The sequence below is a fragment of the Manihot esculenta genome, chromosome 7 (genome assembly GCF_001659605.2).
Source record: "Manihot esculenta cultivar AM560-2 chromosome 7, M.esculenta_v8, whole genome shotgun sequence".
In the NCBI taxonomy this organism is placed as follows: Eukaryota; Viridiplantae; Streptophyta; class Magnoliopsida; order Malpighiales; family Euphorbiaceae; genus Manihot; species Manihot esculenta.
Genome location: NC_035167.2, coordinates 2,544,331 through 2,563,772, shown reverse-complemented (window position 1 = coordinate 2,563,772; position 19,442 = coordinate 2,544,331). Strand labels below are relative to the sequence as shown.

The window sequence follows — 19,442 nt, the reverse complement described above, 5'->3', positions numbered from 1 at the left end:
TTTTTTCCGATTAAAATCTAATCGAATCGAAATAACCGAAATTTCTAAAATTAAAAATCGAATCGAACTGAATTGAATAAAAAATTAAATTAAAATTTTAAATTAATTCAATTCGATTAATTTTTTCGATTTAAACTAAATACGGACTGAAAAATTTGAAGACTAGGCAAAAAGAGCAAAATATCCAAAAGAGAAAAAAAAATTAATCTACTAAAATTAAAGACGAAAAGAGGAAGGAAGGGGAGAATGAACGGCCAAAAGGCGAGATCCTTCCCTCTATCGGCACTGAAAAAGAGACTTTTCTTTCGCTAGAGATATAACAAAGATTTTTATTAAAATCGGTTTGTTGAACAAAGTAAATGCCCAGCAAAATTTCGTTAAATAATTTATTAAAAAAAATATTTTAAGGAAACAGTTTTTATTTATTTGATTTTTTTAGTATTAAAAAATTAATAAAATATTAAAAATGAGAAAAAAATATATATATATATAATTTAACAAGTGTTCCAACCAATAAATTAATTTAGAAAATTGCCATTACAAGTGAAATGAGTTTTTATGTTATTTAAATAGAATTTAAAAGAGATTTTATATTTTAAAATTAAATTTATATATTTTAGTGTTACGATATCTAAATTTGTATATGGTTTACGTAAATTTTGTCAAACAATTTTGATATATCATTTAGATAAATTATACTAAACGGGCTAGGAGTGAGCATTCGATTCGATTTAAAATTGAACTGAACTGAATAAATCAAAAACTGAAATTTTAGTGTTTATGAAAATCGAATCAAATCGATTTTGGTCAGAATTCGAATTGAACCGAATCTGTCTGATTCGGTTTGATTCTATTCGGTTTGATCGGTTTCGATTTTTAATAATTTTTTTTTACACTTTATTTTTAATATTTTAAAATTTAATTAAAATATTTTAGGTTTAATTTCTCTATATTATTGAAAAAATATATTATTATCACTAATCATTCGGTTTGATTTTTTTGGTTTTTTCTGATTAAAATCGAACCGAACCAAAATAACTAAAATTTCTAAAATTAAAAACCGAACCGAATCGAAATATATAAAAAACCGAATTAAAATTTTAAATCGATTCGGTTCGATCGGTTTTTTCGATTTGAACCGAATACTGCTCACCCCTAAAACCGCCTTTTAAAAATAATGATTTTTATGCATTCAAAAATTTAGTCTGATAAGTGTATTCGAATAATTTTAAAAAATCTCGTATTCTACTCCTCGATTTTTATGTTAAAAAAAATAATTTTTATTTAAATTTAATTTATAATGAATTTAAAGTATAAATAATTGTAACTTTTAATTTTGATATGAATGTATATTGAATCCACAAGATCTGTCTCAAACACAATTTTATCAAGTAAAACATAACATTAGTGGAATTAAAAAAGGTATATTATAAATGCAAATGTCAGTTTTGACCCTTGAAATCAATTCGTTAATGGCGTGTTCATGCAAGGCATAACCTTCCTTTTTCTTTTCGCCATAAGCATTATCTTCCTTCACGCATCTGGCATAAGATCAGAATATGCATATGCTTACATGGCCATTGAAATAGTCAATAATTACAGGAAACTCCATGGAAATAACAACTTCATCCTTTCAAGATAAGTAATACAAAAAATAAAGTTATTTTATTAATTTTAATTGATAAATATTTTACTATTTAATCTCTATAATATAAAAAAATTTATTAATTAATTTTATAATTTTATAAGAATATATATATTAGTTAGTCTCTGTATATTGAGAGTGTTTTTTACTTTTCTATAATATTTAATAATTAAAATTAATAAAGTGACTAATTACTAAAAATTTTAAAATTTTAATGATATTTTAATATATTGTTTAAAATTATGAATTAATTAATAAATTTTTCTATAGTACAGGATAAAATGGTAATTTTTTCTAATTGCTTCCACCAATTTCAAACTATTCAATTCTCCTATATATCCCAAACTTTTGCTTTCCCCATTGATAATCACAAGCTCTTTCTGGAGAAGAAAATCACAATCTCTCATCCCCACAGAAAACAAAAATCATAATCTTGCAAATTCCCAAGATTAATTATGTCTCTTAGAGCAAGAACAGCAACTACATCCACCAAGCAAGAGGCAGCAACAACAACAACAGCAAGTTCAATCTCCAATGAAGACCATGAAAGTGAAACCCCAAAATCCCCACAAAAATCTCCTACTCTTTCACAAAGAGCAATCTCACAAACCCTAACAACCACAGCAAACTTAGCCAATCTTCTTCCCACAGGAACCCTTTTAGCCTTTCAGCTTCTAACACCAATCTTCACCAACAATGGTGCTTGTGATTCTGCTACACGCCCATTGACCTTCCTTCTTCTTGCTCTTCTTGCAATTTCTTGCTTTCTTGCTTCATTTACGGACAGTGTGAAGTCATCAGATGGGGAAGTCTACTATGGTTTTGCAACTTTTGATGGGATTTTTCTGTTTGATTGCCCAGATTCTGAAGCTTTATTTGATGGGAAAGATTTGAGGAAGTATAAGATTAGGTTCATTGATGGGGTTCATGCTGTTTTATCTGTGTTGGTGTTTGTTGCTGTGGCTTTGAGAGAGAAAAATGTGGTGAATTGCTTTTATCCTCTGCCTGAACATAAGACTCAAGAGGTTTTGGATGTAGTTCCAATTGGGATTGGGATCATGTGTAGCTTGTTGTTTGTTGTTTTCCCAACTAGAAGACATGGGATTGGTTACCCTGTTACTTCAGGCAAATAATTCTTCAACAAATCCTTTCTACTCTGGTATGAACATTAAGCACATATCAAAATTTCACTGTGAGACATCATGTAATGCAAATATTGATTTACTGGTGAAAAAATGTTTTTTTTTTTTTTTTTTTATTATCCCCAGAATTTGTGCTCCATGAGCTGTTGCTTAATTCAAAATCAGACATGGCTGATTTTTTTATTGATATATTTGATGATGGGTTGCTTTTGCTGAAGAATTGTTCTTTTTTAAAAAAAAAAAATGTTTTATTTAAGAATGACATGTTCTTATTCTTTCCAGCTGTTTTTATAGAATTTATTATTATTATTTTAATTTTATAGAGAAGCAGACCAAGTTCATTAAGTTGAACTTTAGGATGTTTTAGATTCAATTCCCATCTCTTTATAAAAGAAAAAAATTGTAATGAATTTATTTGTATTCATTATTTAAGTTATTTAACACATCAATAATAAAAAATTAATTAATTATTTTAACTTAATTTAATGAATAAATACATATTATTTAGGAAGATTCATCACTTAGTCTCAGAGTACAAATCAGTCTTTATATTTTTAAAAATTTATTAAAATATTTTTTTTCGTCGATAAAATAATTTTTTTATTTTTTTTATTTTTTTATTTTTTTTTAAATAAATAAAAAATGAGAGAATTTTTAAATTTCAATTTTATTTTTAAATAAACCTCTTTATTTAGTCCATGAATATTATTATTATTAACAAATTAATCCCTTTAATTTTAAAAATCTATTAAAATTTTATTATCTTTTTTTAAATTTATTAAAATATTCTTGTCTTTTCTCTACGTCAACGATACGTCAACGAGATGGTCTCTCCTCCTTTTTCCTGAAAAGGAAGAATCAAAATAATAAAAAATAATAAGAAAAGGAGAAGGTGTCTGAAAAAAAGAAGATGGTTAATTTGATTTTTTAAAATATTTTTAACAGTAAAAATAAACGAAATGGCTATTTTGTTGATTGTAAAAAAAAATATTTTAATAAATTTAAAAAAATGTAGAAACTGATTTTAATAAAGACAATATTCTGGGATTAAATAATAAATTTCTCTATTATTTATTATCCTAATTTAGTAAAAAATAAATGAGCAAATGATTATTTTTTTATTAAATCATTTAATATATTTAACAACAATTAAAATAAATAATAAATGCTTTTAGTTTTATTGATTAGGAGTATTAGTCATCAAAGTACTAAAGAATAGTTGAAAACAAATCTAATTAAATTTTTTGTATTTTTATTAACGAGTTAAATATATTTTAATTTTTTATTAAATAAATATATAAATTTTGCTTTTAAAGTTAAATAACTTTTAATTTAATATGATATTATTTTTAATAATAAAATATTTTTTTATTGATTGTGATATTCAAAATTTAGTGTTTTAATTAACATAAAAAAAAATACATTAAAAACAATAAATGATTTTTAAAATTATATTTTACTATAAAAATAATAGTTTATTGTTAAAATAATATGAGAATAGGTTAGAGTTACATGACCTAAAATTTAAACATATATTTACAAAATAAATTAAATTAAAATTATTAGACTTCCGTGTAAAAATATAAAATTTAAGTTTAATTTATTTCAGGTAAAATATTATTTTTATATTTTTTAATATTTAAAATACTTTAAAAAATTAGTTAATGAATAATATTTTTTTAATTAAAAAATTGAATTATTTTAAAAAATAATTTACTTTTTGAAAATTTTATTAAAATTTTTATATATAAATTTGTTAATATATTTTATTTTTTAAATTAAAATTAAATAATAAAAAATAAACTGTATTTAAACTATTTCTTAATAGAAACTAATTTATATTTAAAAATATTTTTTATAATTTTTTTTCAATAAAATAGTTTAATTTTAATTTAGAAAGGGAAGATATATTAATAAATTCATGTATAGAAATTTTGATAAAATTATTAAAGTGTAAAAAATATTTTTTTTCTGAAAAAAGTAGTTTTTTTAAGAAATAATTTTATTATTTTTTATTTATTAAATATTTTTCACAAAATATTTTAAATATTTTAAATATTTTAGATATTAAAAATTATGAAAAATATTTTTATAGAAAATATTGTTCCTCTAAACATACATGCTTAATTAAACTTATTTCCAATAATTTTTTCGGGTAGGGCATGCTAACAAGCCCCATCGCCAACCGTGACCTGCAAAGTTACTGTTATAAAAATAGAATAAAATAATAAAATCTGAGTCGTGTTGTGGATTTTTTTTAAAGATTTATTTTGTAATTTCATAATTAAATTAAATTCTTCTGAATTTAATTTCTGAATCAGAATGATAAGAATTTATTTTTAATTTATAATCTAAAGAGAAGAGGAATAAAAAAGAAAAATGTGAGTCATTTATTTTGTAAAGATTGAAGTTATTTATAGTGAAAAAATTAACCGTTGTAAACAGTTATAAAAATTTTGAGATAATATAATAAAATCATAACGGTTAGATTTAATATTAAATTTAAATATCAAATCTGCAACGACCAACAAATCTCACAAATAAAATATTCAACGACCACAAAATCTTTTGAAATCTAAACTAATTTTATAATAATCCCCATATATTTCAAAAGATTTTTCATTGCTGAATTTAAAATTTTAGTGTATATGTTTCGAATCTGGTGTTTTTTGGACTATGAACCAAAATTAGATTAATAAAACTTAACATATAAAATAATTGGTGAAACTTTTGTTTTTATGAACAAAAAACTCTTTTTTTGTATGCTAATATCCCATCAATCTCATAACACTTCACAGATCTTGTTATCAATGATGTTTTGCGCTAATAGACCATGTGCACGCCTAGTAGTTCATAAGTGGTCTAAAGATTATGCCACAATCTCATAGAAGCGGCTCAACTCCACACTTACATAGATGATATCATCAATTGTATACTGCAATTTATACACCACCCATAAGGGATATGAATATCATTAAGAGCTTTCATCTCATCCTCTCATTAATGCAGTCTAACACTTCTCACACCATAGAAATAAACAATGACAAATAGTGCTAGCAGAACTAACAAATGACTTGTTATTACCCATATGAACATTTTTCATGGGATCTCCAATCACAAAGATTGGGTTTCTATCGCTGTTAATTTCAAATTAGCTCAAGTCCCATTCCCCTCGATGTTTCATCTATTAGTTTTCTCCCTAAAGGTTTAGTCAGAGGATTGGCCAAATTCACTTCTGACTTCACATAATTAATGGAAATAGTTCCATCTTTCAGCAGCTGCTTAATAACATTATGTTTTAAACGAATATATCTATTTTTACCCTTGAAAGTTTTATTCTTTGCAATGATTATTGCCGCTTAGCAATCACAATGCATTGATACAGATAGTGTTGGTTTTATTCCTAACAGAATATTTGCTAAGAAGTTTCTTAGCCACTCAGCTTCAGTTCAAGCTAATTCCAGAGCAATAAACTCTAATTCCATAATGGACTTAGCAATGATATTTTGTTTGGTTGATTTTCATGTAATTGCACCACCTCCTAAAGTGAATACATAACCACTAGTAGATTTTATCTCATCTGAATCTGAAATCCAGTTAGCATCGCTGTATTCTTCTAATATAGTGTAAAATCCAGTATATAAGATACTATAGTTCATGGTACTTCTCAAATATTTCATTAGTCTAATTAATACAGCCCAATGATCGTCATTGAGATCATGTGTATACCCACTCAATATACATACAATATAAACTATATCAAGTCGTGAAAAATTCATTAAATGCAATAAACTCCCAATGATCTGTGCATACTTAGATTGAGCAACAGAGTCACCTCTATTTTTTTTTTAATTGAGAGTTCGGATCATAAGGGGTATTCACTGGTTTGACATCGAAATGTCCAAACTTGATCAAATTTCTCATGCCGCTGTTTAGGAGCTTGTTTTAAACCATATAAGGATTTAAGAAGTTTGCTAACTTTATTTTCTTGACCAGAAAAAATACAACCATCCAGTTATACCATATAAATTTCTTCTTCTAAGTCTCCACTTAAAAAAGTTGTTTTAACATCCATTTAATTGAATAACAAGTTTATGTATAGAAGGTCAACCAATTAATACTCTAATAGAAGAAATTCTAACTATAGGGGCAAAAGTGTCAAAATAATCTATATATTGTTTTTGAGAAAAACTTTTTGCTACTGGTCTTACTTTATACTTTTCAAAATAAGAAATCTATATGCAGCACTATGTTCATCATAACCTATAAACATGCAATTAGAAATTTTTGAACATATTTTTCATTTTTTAGGATCAGAAAGAATTATTTTAGTAAGACACCCCACACTTTTAAATATTTTAAGTTAGGTGTATGTATAATCTTTCCAAAGTTCATAGGGTATTTTATCAGTTTTTTTTATAGGGTATCCTATTTTGTAGATGACAAGCAAATAATAAAACTTCTCCTCAAAAGTTATTAGGTGAGGAGAAACTTATTAATAAATCATTTTATCATTTCTTTTAATGTTCTATGTTTTCTTTCCATTACTCCATTGGATTCAAGTGAATAAGGTGGAGTAAAATCATGAATTATTCATTCTTTTTCACAAAAGTCATTAAATAAGATATATTTTCCACTTCTATCTGATCTAATCCTTTTTATTTTCCTATTTAATTAATTTTCTACTTTAGTTTTATATAATTGAAATATATCAAATATTTCATTTTTGTTTCTAAGCAAATATACTTTAGTATATCTAGAATAGTCATCAATAAAAGTTATATAGTATTTTTTTTTTAAATGGATGATATAATATTTTTTACCGGCTCTAGTCATAGTTTGTTTTAAACCATCGAGTCTGTGTATATTAAACTAAGCAATTCAGATTCTCTATGTGTAGTTGTACATAATTTTTTGGTTGACTTAGATTCTGCACAAATCTCATATTTATTTAAACATGTATTAACAGTGTCAAATATTATACCAAGATATTGTATTTTTTAATATAAGAAGAACTAACATGTCCTAATCTAGCATGTCATAAATCAAAAGAATCAAGTAAGTAAGCAGAAGAATATGCATTTTCATTTGTTATTGCAGAAATATTGAGAACAAAGAGTCCCTAATTAAAATAACTTTTTTCAATAAAAATGTTATTTTTAGTCAGTACAATTTTGTCTGACTCAAAAGACACCTTAATCCTAGTCTTTCTCAATAGAGTTACAAAAATTAAATTAGCTTTTATATTAGGTATATAAAATACTTCATTAAGTGTCAAGGTCTTGCCAGATATGAATTTGAGAAAATATTTTCCTTTATTAAGGACACTTGCAGTCCTAGAATCACCTAAATACACATGTTCTTCTCCTTCCCCCACTGTAGTGTAAGAGGTAAATACATTTCTGTTTGTACAGTCATTTCCCATTTATAAAAATTGACAATTATAAATTTTTATTTTCCAGCATCTTCAGCAGTATATTTTAGGTTCATTGAATCTCATATTTCCTTATTTTCTTGTAAGAACAGTAGATATCAAAAAGATCGTTAGAAAGAGTACTGATAATTGTATGCCTATATATCTTATTAGAATAGGCCCAGATTTCATGCAACTTTAGATCAACAGCAGGTACAGATCTTGATTTTGTGAGTGCTGAAGCAACACCATGCATGTCAAGTATTGGAAAAAAAAAATTCACTCTTACTATCTTTTAAAATTCTAATCCGAGAAAACTTCAATCTCCAAAATGTCAGGAAAAGGTTTGGCGTATGGAACAACAGACAAAAGAGATCCACAATTTACAATAGCAGGAAGCGCAGCGGTAGGAAGCACAACAGAAGCAGAGACAGTGACAATGTCATTAGAAGCAGACAGTGCAGAAGCTGAGACAGTAACAACGTTTGATTCCATTTATATAAAGTTCTTAAATCCTTAAGATTGTTGAAAAAATAGGATATAATAATAAAACTTGAGTCGTGCTGAACACTATTCTTAAGAATTTATTTTGTAATCATTTAGAATTAAACAGATTTTTCTGGAATTTAATTTTCAGAATCAGAACAATAAGGATTTATCTCTAATTTATAATCTACAGAAAAGAGAGAATATTTTTTATAAATTGAAGGCTATTTATAGTGAAAAAAATAACCGTTATAAGCGGTTATAAAAATTTGGAGATAATATAATAAAATTATAATAGTTAAATTTAATATTAGATTTAAATATTTTATTAGAGCTGCAGCAAAAGTGAGATTTTATAAGATAATTATCATTGCTTATGGACTTGAATCTAAGTGATTTATCCATATTCATAATGAAGTTTGGGTGAAACTAAAGGAAAATCTGAATCAACTGATGTTGAAGAATTAGCGGATAAATTATGGTTAAGGGTGAAATGCCACCGTAACTTAAAAGCTAGCCGATTCTCCCCAAAATGCGCGTTCAGGCGTGCAGCAGATGATTGGACATATAAGGGTAAAGCATGTTTCGATGCAGATACCAAAACTAAAAAATCTCATTTACACAAGTTGCATCAAGTCAACCCTCTATTCTTGGTCAAGCCTAAAAAATCTATGCGACTTCGACCTCTGCTAGCTCTCACTCTCGCACTCTTCACTTCAGCTTTCATAGCCAACTGATCCAAGCAATGTCTCTCTCGCTCATTCTCAGTCCCTTCTTGGCACCCCCTCAAAAAGCCCACTTCATCAACTTCCCTCTCGCTAGACATGAACAAAGATTTAACGTTTCTTTTCCATCAAAATTCAGGACTCTAACCACTGTAGTTAGATCAGTTCACGATGATTCTAGTCATCTACCTGTGACTCCAGCAAAACCCAGATGGGAAAATGTGTTGTCCACTGCAGCCAGCTTGTATCCTCTCTATGTGACTGTAGGAGGGGTTGTTGCTTGCCTGAAGCCCTCTACTTTTGCTTGGTTTGCGAAGACCGGCCCAGGTTCATATAGTTTGTCGCTCGGGTTAATCATGTTGGCAATGGGTCTTACTTTGGAGCTCAAAGATTTGGTTGGTTTGTTCATGCAAAGGCCTCTCTCTGTGAGTGTTTTCTCATGTTGGAGTATCTTATTGAGATTTTGATTCTGTAGGGAAATTTTGGAAAATGGGATATGCTTCAATTGATTTTTTGACTTTTGAACCATTCGATTATGTGTTTGTGAAATTCAATAATTGATCATGCTGATATTTCCTATAATTGATCCTATGATGATTGAAGTTCTATGGGGAAAGGACCCATCAATTTTGTTTGCAAATTTGATGTTCTCAAAAATGTAGGTTCCCTGTTTGTGAGTTTCTTGTTTGCTATTTCTTGCTCAGATACTATTTGGATGTGCTGCTCAGTATACCATCATGCCAGCTTTTGGAGCCATTGTCAGCAAATCCTTGGCACTTTCACCTTCTCTTTCAGTTGGACTGATATTGCTTGGATGTTGCCCTGGAGGTACTGCCTCTAATGTGGTAAGAGCACTTTGTCCCTTTGTTTTCCTTCTCCAAAATCCTGTATGTTATGCATACTTAAGTATATTTGGAACAATGTAAATAGCTAAATCATTATCCCTGCAAGTAACTTTTTGCTGGTTGGAAATACACTAACGATCAACTCCTTTGGAGTAGCATATTAAACAAAAAGACAGATATTTACCATATAGATGCTTTTTTGGATACTTCAATTTCATGCTTAAAAGTTACTTAATATGAATCTTTGCTGATAATGGGGCTACAGTTTTACCTACGAGAATTTTGTTTATTCCGTTGGCATTATATTATATAAATGGATTTTATATGTTCAAACATCCATCTAGTGAAAATTTTGTTTGGCACTTGAGGGCATGAAATGTGTCTCTAGTTTTATTAACAATAAGATTCACTTTCTTGAAAAGTTTATAAACTTATGGGTGCAACGTATGTTATTGTCAAGAAACACATTAACCTCTGATTGTTTCAACATCAATTGTTCTTTTGGAATCCTAATGGTTAATTTTGTAAGTTTAATGTTAGTAATCCAGAACAGCAGCATATATATCTTTGTTCCACACCAAATTCTGTAGTTGTCATTCTGATACTCCATATCAAGATATTACTGTCGTTTCTATGTCCATTAATAATTGTCCTTAACTTACTGTAATTTTTCGAAAAAAAAAAAAAAAAGATCTTAAGAAAACTGGTTTTTTTATAAGCTGGACAAAGTAATAGATGTGTGTCCCAAAACAATTGAGGATGTTCTCCTTTTAGGTGTAGATATTTAGAAGGCTGAGATTAGACAGCTCATGCATTGTATTCATATGCATAAGAAATTGGTTCATTTCTATTTTGCTAAAGTAGTGTTGCAGGTGACCTTAATTGCTCGAGGGGATGTTCCGTTGTCTATTGTAATGACAGTATGCACTACTCTTGGCGCAGTACTTCTCACTCCCCTGTTGATGAAGATTCTTGCAGGGACTTATGTTCCTGTAGATGCTCTTAAACTTTCTATCAGCACCCTGCAGGTAGCTTAACATTTGTGCTTCTACTAGTTGCTTAACATCCTATATTTACTGATTTCCTAGTCAATGTTACATCTTGTTCAGGTGGTTGTTGCTCCGATTCTGTTGGGTTCTTATTTGCAGACCATGTTTCCTGCAGCAGTGAAAGAAGTGACGCCTTATGCACCACTGTTTTCCGTTTTGGCAGCATCACTGCTTGCATGCAGGTTTTGTTGTTCTAATTTATTATGGTTTAATTAGTGCATCTGGATCCTTTACCTCTTCCTTGCATTATTTATTAATTTTTTTCCTGGCTCTGGGGTTTTATCCCAGCATCTTCTCAGAAAATGTTGTTCGTCTTAAATCCTCAATTGTTGGTGCTTCATCGCCTCCTGGTTCCTCTCCAGTTCCTTTCATTCAATCAATATTGTCCGGAGATCTGGGAGTTGTATTACTTTCCGTTTTGCTGCTACATTTTGCTGGTTTCTTCGTGGGGTAAGAGCTTCTCTTAATTATCATTGTAATGGTTTCAATTCTTCGAGGTTTGCTTTCTGCTTTGAGACAATATTCACATCTTCTTTTATATATTAATAGATGAATACATGAAATCATTTTGTTTCTTAATCGTCATGATATCTTGAGTAGCAGCTATGCAAGAGGGATATGCACAAAACCACATATCTCTTAATTGTCATTGTATTGGTTTCAATTCTTTGAGGTTTGCTTTCTGCTTTGAACTGATATTCACATCTTATTTTAAATACGGATATATGATTTTTTTTTTTTTTCCGTCTTCTTAATCATCATGATTTGTTGAGTAGTTATGCGAGACAGATGCACAAAGCCACATATCCATAAATATTTTGTCTAATAACGATTTCCATGACTCTTACACGTATATATAAATTACACAAAGCCAAATTACTCCCTTTTACACCATGTAAACCAGAAAGTAGAGTTTTCTCTACAGAAACCCTAAAAGAAAGAATTTTTAGTCTCCAACATATGATATTTGAATAATTTTGCCTTATCTCATTAATCTGAAATATAAACAAGCATATTGATTTTTTTTTTTAAATGTTTTCTGAACATAACAGGTTATCAAATGACTAATCACATGAAGTCGTAAACCAGAGAATGGAATTTCTCAAGCAAAACCCCCGATAAAAGAAAATGTTGTCTCAAATTCAATTGCTTTATCTGAAACATCCATGCATATTGATTTTCATTTGGGTTTTATTCTCTTTCTTTCTCGCTCTCTCCCCTTTGCCCTTTGGCACTCGCTCTTCAACATGAAAATTCTTGTCTTTCAACCAATTAGTTAAACAAACATCTTTCTAAGTCCTTGCACTTTGGATTACTCTAGAAATCTCACCCATTGTTTCTAACAGGGGATACCCCCCCCCCCCCCCCAAACCATTATAGTTGCTTTTATGTGGACTCATGTTGCCCCACCACCCCCACCCAATGTTAACTTCTAGCTTCGCCAGTATCTTGAATCCAACATGTTGATCCTATATATGTATATATATATTTTTTCCTTGAAACAAAATTGAGCATAATAGTTAAGTGATAGAAAACAATTGTCAGGGAACTAAAGCAGTTAGGATTCATAAATTTGTTCATCCATTAGATTGATATATATATGTATATATATAGAGAGAGAGAGAGTGTGTGCGTGTCTTACATTCTTATTGGTTCAAGTTCGAGAAAAATTAAGAGAAGATGACATTTTAGTTTGTTGAAGATGGAAGGGTTTCCATCTCTAAATGCAAATTTTCTTCAATTAGATGGGCTAGAAGACTCGAATCTTGGTAGAGTGGTATTAGTTTTCTTTTTGGAATTGTTTTAGACGTTCATTTTTCTTTTAATATGCGGATTCTGAACTATGTTTAAACGTTCCTCCTAAATATTTTTTGTAGTCAAATTACTACCATATGTACTGCATATTGAGTTGATAGGCAAAAACTTTCTGCTCGACTCGTCACCCTTTATTTCTGATTTATCTCAGTAATCAAGATGTGAACCGTTTGTATCTGCAGTTATCTATCAGCAGCTATATGTGGATTTAGTGAACCAGAACGCCGATCAATATCAATAGAGGTATGAGTTGGAAGATATTTGCCTGATCTTGATGGACTTGAAGTTTGAAAATTCAGTCATGATTCATGAAATAAATTTAATTTTCAACTGTGCTACTAAATTTTACAGAATTGTTTAAAATTTTAACAATTTTATCTATCAAGGGATAGGCCATACCGCAGTTAACAGAGAAGCTTCATTTTTTTGTTGTGCAATGCTTCCTCACAGGTTGGCATGCAAAACTCTTCCTTGGGTGTGGTTTTAGCAACATCCCATTTCATTTCTCCAATGGTTGCATTGCCCTCTGCAATGTCTGCTGTGGTTATGAATATAATGGGTAGCAGTTTGGGATTCATTTGGAGACATATTGATCCCTCCGATTCTGACAACAGGGCTAAGCTTGATCAGAAGTGAAGATTGAGTGCTGGTATAATGTTGGTTACATGTTTGGTTTGCTCTCTTTCTTCACTGAAATGCATTAGAATTATTTGCTTGAATTATTTACTTCTCTTCTGCTTCTTGGTCTTCGGCTAATGGATATTGAACTGGGTTCTGAACCTCACTTGACCTGTTGAACTCTCAGCTTGATCATGAGACCTAGGGTGTTCATGGGTTGAGCCAATACATTAAATCTGACCAACCGAACCCAATCCGAATTTTGAACCAGCAAAATTGGTTTAAATTATAATATTGGATTGATTTGGATATTTAATTCAATTTCTTTAACTTTTTATTGGTTTGAAAGTAATGTAACACAATAATCACTCAAAGTAGGCATTGTGTTGGTACTTGAAAATAAGGTCATGGGGTAAGAGTTTGATAAAGTGATACTGTGTCCTATCGAGGGAAAAGAAGATTTGGATGCTTCAGATCTCAGCTCTTCATCTAGAATCATTCTCTCAACTATAGGGCGAGACTCTACGAGAAGTTATCGTTATAGAACGCAATTTAACAGATCCCCATTTCACTGATCCTCTCAACACGGTGAGACTCCACGAGAAGTTATCGTTACAGAACGCAATCCAACAGATCTCCAGATTCCCATTTCACGAGATCTCATATCCACTAGCCGGTACTAGTCAGATTTTCAGGAGATATGATAACCAACTCCATTTTCTAATAATATAAAAACAGATGAATACAGAGATCAAGATACGCAATTCTTACGCAACTACTGTTAAGTTCAAAACATTACATTACACTCACTTTTATTTTCAATTTATTGACTTGAGCATCGGAATGGCTGTTGTAGGCGCTAACTAGCTCATGTTTCTTTTCTTGTAAATTAACCAATCGCTACACAGCTCCATTTCAGCCACATCATTTGATTTTATTGTCGGGAATTCATTGAATTATCTCTGTTCATTTGAATTAAAACCGGTCTCTTATTCCCTTTCTTTTAAAAAAATATTTCTTTTAAAAAAATATTTCTTTTAAAAAAATATTTCTTTCTTCCATATTCGAAATGGCTGACAATTCACGAGCTGCTGCTGCTAACAAGGGTGTTATCATTTCTTCCGCTCCCAGCAGTGGACAAAACACACCCTCTATAATCAACGAGGCAGATCTCAACAATCTGAATAACGAACAAATACTCAAATACATTAAAAGACTGCAAGCCACTCTCGAGCAGTATAAGGCTCAGGAGGAGACCTCATTTATGGCTCCCATGGTAAGGGAGGACGCCTCCATTGATACCAAAAAACTCGGGCATGCAATCCAAGCGCAGTCCAAAGAGAAGGCTAAACTGGAGGATGAGAAGTCGTTGGACGAGGTAGCGAAGAACGCCGACTGGAAGCTGGTTCGGGCCATGCAAAGGTACTAGAAGGAGCAGGAGGAGAACTATAGTCTGAACGATGTCTCACCCCTATTAGAAGAGATCTTAGCAGAAACTTGTCCAACCAAGTTTAAGCTGCCAAGTCTGGACAAATATGATGGAACAACAGATCTCAGAAGTTACCTAGCAATTTTTAGGACAACCATGCAGCTTCAGGATGTTAAGATCTCTTGTAAAACCTCCCCATTGTAAAATTGTATTGCCACGGTTTTGTCTCCTAATCCCACTAACGGATAAGATACTTTTACAAGATTATTTTTATCTAAGCCTAGTTTATTAAAAACATCTAAGGTGAGGAGATTAACAGAACTACCTGTATCCACCAAGACTTGCCTCATCTCATATCTGTTCAAACAGAGGATGATAACCAGCGGGTCGTTTTGAAAGAAGCCTATTGCTTTGTCCGCAAGTCCGAACTTTACTTCCTACTTGGTCCATGGTTCCTGCTCCACTGACAGGACGTCCTTTGCAATGCAACTATTTTTTTCCCTTGCCATCGCTAGGTCCACCTGCAATTACATGTATAACCCCTACAAGTTCACTGTCAGGGGAGGTTTTAGGAGTTGTTACATCATTCAGGCCTTCTCTCTTCTCTAATTTTTTGGCGAACTTTCGAAGTATGTCATCCCTTATTAACCTCTCGATCTTGTCTTTCAATTGTCGGCACTCCTTTGTTGTGTGTTCGTGGTCTTCGTGAAAGTGGCAATACTTGGTCTTGTCTCACCTTTCAGCTTTCTCAGGGTTGAGTTTGGGAGGCCCACCTCACCTCTTTGTCGTTCTTCTTGATCCACATTAAAATACGTGTTTGTGAGTCATTCAGTCGAGTATAATTCTTATACTTATTTTGATCATTCTTTCTTCGGGAAATTAGGTAACTTTTGTTGTCTCCTTTATATCCTCGCCTCTCTGACTTTTGGTTTTACTTTTGACTCGTCCTTTTATCCTCTTTTAACGCTTGGACTTCGTCATCCAGCCTGATATACTTTTGGGCTTTATCCATTAGCTGTTTGTACATAGCACGTGGATTCTTGATTAGGGAATCTATGAACTTGGTGTTACATGTTCCTTTCTAAGATCTCTTCTGATAGGGGCAAGGCATCGTCTAGGCCATAGTCCTCCTGCTCCTTTTGGTACCTTTGCACAGTCCGAACCAGCTTCTAGTCGATGGTCTTCGGAGCCTCGTCCAATGACTCTTCATTCTTTAGTTTGGCCTTCTCTTGGGATTGTGATTAGATCGCCTTTGCTCGAGTCCCTCCTTTACTTTGGGAGCCTTAAATGAGGCCTCCTCCCAAGTCTTATACTGCTTTAGAGTGGCCTGCAGCCTTTTAATATATTGGAGCATTTGCTCGTTATTCAGATTGTTGAGATCTACCTCGTTGGCTATAGAAGGTGTATTTTGTCCACTGCTAAGAGTGGAAGAAATGATAGCACTCTTGTTGGTAGCAGCAGCTCATGAATTGCCAGTCATTTCGAGAAAAGAAGAAAAAAAAATATTTTTTTTTTTTTAAGAAAAAGAGAATAAGTGATCGCATTTAATTCAAATGAATAGAGAGAATTTAATGGATTTTCGACAACGAAACCAAATAATGTGGTTGAAATGGAACTGTGCTACGATTGGCATTTCGACACTCAAGTCATTAAATTGAAAGATAAAGGCGAATTTAATGTAATGTTTTGAATTTAACAGTAGTTGTATAAAAATTGTGTACATTAATCTCTGTATTCATCTGCTTTTATACTGTTAGAAGATGGAGTTAGTCATCATATCTTCTGGAAATCCAATTAGTACCAGTTAGTGAATATGAAATCTCGTAAATATAGGTGTAATGGGATCTGTTAGATTACCCGTGGAGTCTCACTCTCTAATTGAGAATGCGAGTCTTAATGAATAGTTGAGACTTGAAGCGTTCGAGTCTCATTTTCCTTCGATGGGACTTGATATCACTTAATTAGACTCTTGTCATGTGGTCTTATTTTTTAGTGTCAGTATATAGCCTACTCTGAGCGATTATTGTGTTATATCGGTAATTAATTAGCGATTATTGTGTTATATCGGTAATATTTAAATTAATTAGTTTATTTTTATTTAATTATTTTATAATATTTTATAATTTATATTTTTCAATTGTGTTTTTAAACTATAAAAGTAATTTATAGTTGAGATCTGAAAATGGCTGATCATTCGTATTTAATAGTTAACAACACATTAATTAGGTAAAATTTATTTAATGGTTGATGAGTCCTTGAGCAATTAAATAATTTGTTATTAAAAATTAATAAAATAATTTAATTGTGAAAACGTCAAAAATTAATAAAATAACCTTTTAATAATATATGGCACTAACCAATATATAAAATGCTATATTTCATTGGTCTTAGGTATAATTTATTTTGAACTAAAAAAAATATAATTTATTTTTTATTATAAAGTTTTAATAATTAAAAATATTAAATTTAAACTAAAATTAAAAAAAAGATAGTTGATAAATATTTTAAAAATAATAGTTCTTTTATAACTGGTTAAACAATAATATTAAAATAAATATTTAGCTAATACAAACAATTTTTATATTTGAAATAAAATAAATATTTTTTATGAATTCAAATGACATATTTTATATTTTAGAATCTTACTTTTTTAAGTTTTCATATTTATTTTTAATTTAATTGAAATTGAAATTTATATTCTTTTTCAAACATCATAAACAAAATATTTTTCAAATTAAAAAAATAAAAAATCGAACACAAATCCAAAAGACAACCACCATAATTCCAAAAGACAATAAAAAATTATTATACATATATCTTTCTTCTTGGTTTTTTCTTCTTGCCGTCAACTTGAGCTTATTTATTTATTTTTTTTTTATTGTGTGGAATTTTTAACAATAATAATATTTTTTTATTTGATTGTGATAAGGTATAAATGTAATATGATAAGAGCTATACGGTAATTTCCTCTTCTTATAATTAGCTATATATATTTTTTTTATAAAAAATTTGTATTTTATTAATTCATATTGAGAATAAATTTATTATTGTTATTAATCGGTCAATTTTTTTATATTATTAAAAATAATATATTATTTTTATTAATCAGTTCGATTCGATTTTATTGATTTTTTCTTGCTAAAATTGAATTGAATTGAAATAACAAAAAATTTTAAGAATAAAATCGAATCAAACTGAATTTTTAAATTAATTTAATTCGATTAATTTTTTACATATGAATCGATACTACTCGCCTTAATTGGAGTCTTGCAATTTTGAACAACTTGTCTTAATCTATGTTTTATTAGATGTTGTAGTCAGTGAAAAGTTAACAAATCCCATGAGAAATTTTCTTTTTTTATAAACTTTAAACAATTAAATCAATCAAATTTATTTGGTGGGAAAATTTAGTGGAAAATCCAAATAAAATAAATTGAAATTTACGTTAAAGAATAATTAATATTTAAAACATCCTTTTTTATTTTTATTTTGGTCCTTAAAAGGATAATGTTTTACGTTCAAAGCCTTCAGCATGTTTAAGGTCTGCAACTAAGATAATGCTTCCCTAAGGTTAATTGTCTTTCACACATTAATATCAAATTCATCTCTAATTTGCCACTGAATACCTTAACTCTTACTCTACATAAGACTCAAGGTTGTAAATAGGGAAAAACATTCGATCGGTTTGGTTTAAAATTAAATCGAATTAAATAAATTAAAAATTAAAATTTTAATATTTATAAAAATCGAATCGAATTGATTTTAATCAAAAATCGAATTGAATCGAACTGGTCTGATTTAGATTAATTTAATTGATTTGAATTTTTAATAAATTTTTTACTTTTTACGGTTTATTTTTAATATTTTAAAATTTAATTGAAATATTTTAATTTTGATATGATCTAATCTCTTTATATTATTGAAAATAATATATTATTATCATTAATCGGTTTGTTTTAATTTTTTTAATTTTTTCTGATCAAAATCGAACCGAATTGAAATAACTGAAGTTTTTAAAATAAAAAATCGATCAAACTAAATCAAAATGAATAAAAAATTGAACTGAATTTTTGAATTAACTCAATTCAATCGATGTTTTAAGTTTAAATCGAATTTCAGTTTGAATCGAATACTATTCTCCTCTAATTGTAAATATATAATTAAAAGGAAATTTGAATATAATCCACCAAAGAAATGATGAATTTTTATAATAATAACTTTATATAATTTAATTAATCTAATTTTTTAGAGGAATTTGAGAGTCTAATTACATAA

General features: G+C 29.5%; 2 protein-coding genes across 2 annotated transcripts; both read left to right on the top strand.

The window, feature by feature from the left end:
• The first annotated feature begins 2,000 nt into the window (after positions 1–2,000).
• On the top strand, positions 2,001–3,064 carry LOC110619509 (protein DMP3). Its single transcript, XM_021763011.2, has one exon. The coding sequence runs from the start codon at positions 2,101–2,103 to the stop codon at positions 2,776–2,778; it is 678 nt and encodes a 225-aa protein (XP_021618703.1). The 5' UTR covers positions 2,001–2,100; the 3' UTR covers positions 2,779–3,064.
• Positions 3,065–9,274: 6,210 nt separating this feature from the next.
• Positions 9,275–14,075, top strand: LOC110618710 (probable sodium/metabolite cotransporter BASS1, chloroplastic). The gene is made up of 7 exons (XM_021761925.2): positions 9,275–9,836; positions 10,116–10,256; positions 11,129–11,284; positions 11,366–11,487; positions 11,594–11,755; positions 13,303–13,363; positions 13,571–14,075. Exons 1-7 carry the CDS (start codon positions 9,432–9,434, stop codon positions 13,754–13,756), a joined length of 1,233 nt encoding a protein of 410 aa, XP_021617617.1. The 5' UTR covers positions 9,275–9,431; the 3' UTR covers positions 13,757–14,075.
• Positions 14,076–19,442: the final 5,367 nt, after the last annotated feature.

What these genes read in the sequence shown, in the direction of transcription:
- LOC110618710 (XM_021761925.2), top strand. Translation starts at nt 9,432, where the DNA reads ATGTCTCTCTCGCTCATTCTCAGTCCCTTCTTGGCACCCCCTCAAAAA. An exon ending in TTTCTATCAGCACCCTGCAG is followed by an intron (nt 11,285 to 11,365) that starts GTAGCTTAACAT and finishes CATCTTGTTCAG; the next exon opens with GTGGTTGTTGCTCCGATTCT. An exon ending in GCATCACTGCTTGCATGCAG is followed by an intron (nt 11,488 to 11,593) that starts GTTTTGTTGTTC and finishes GTTTTATCCCAG; the next exon opens with CATCTTCTCAGAAAATGTTG.
- LOC110619509 (XM_021763011.2), top strand. Translation starts at nt 2,101, where the DNA reads ATGTCTCTTAGAGCAAGAACAGCAACTACATCCACCAAGCAAGAGGCA.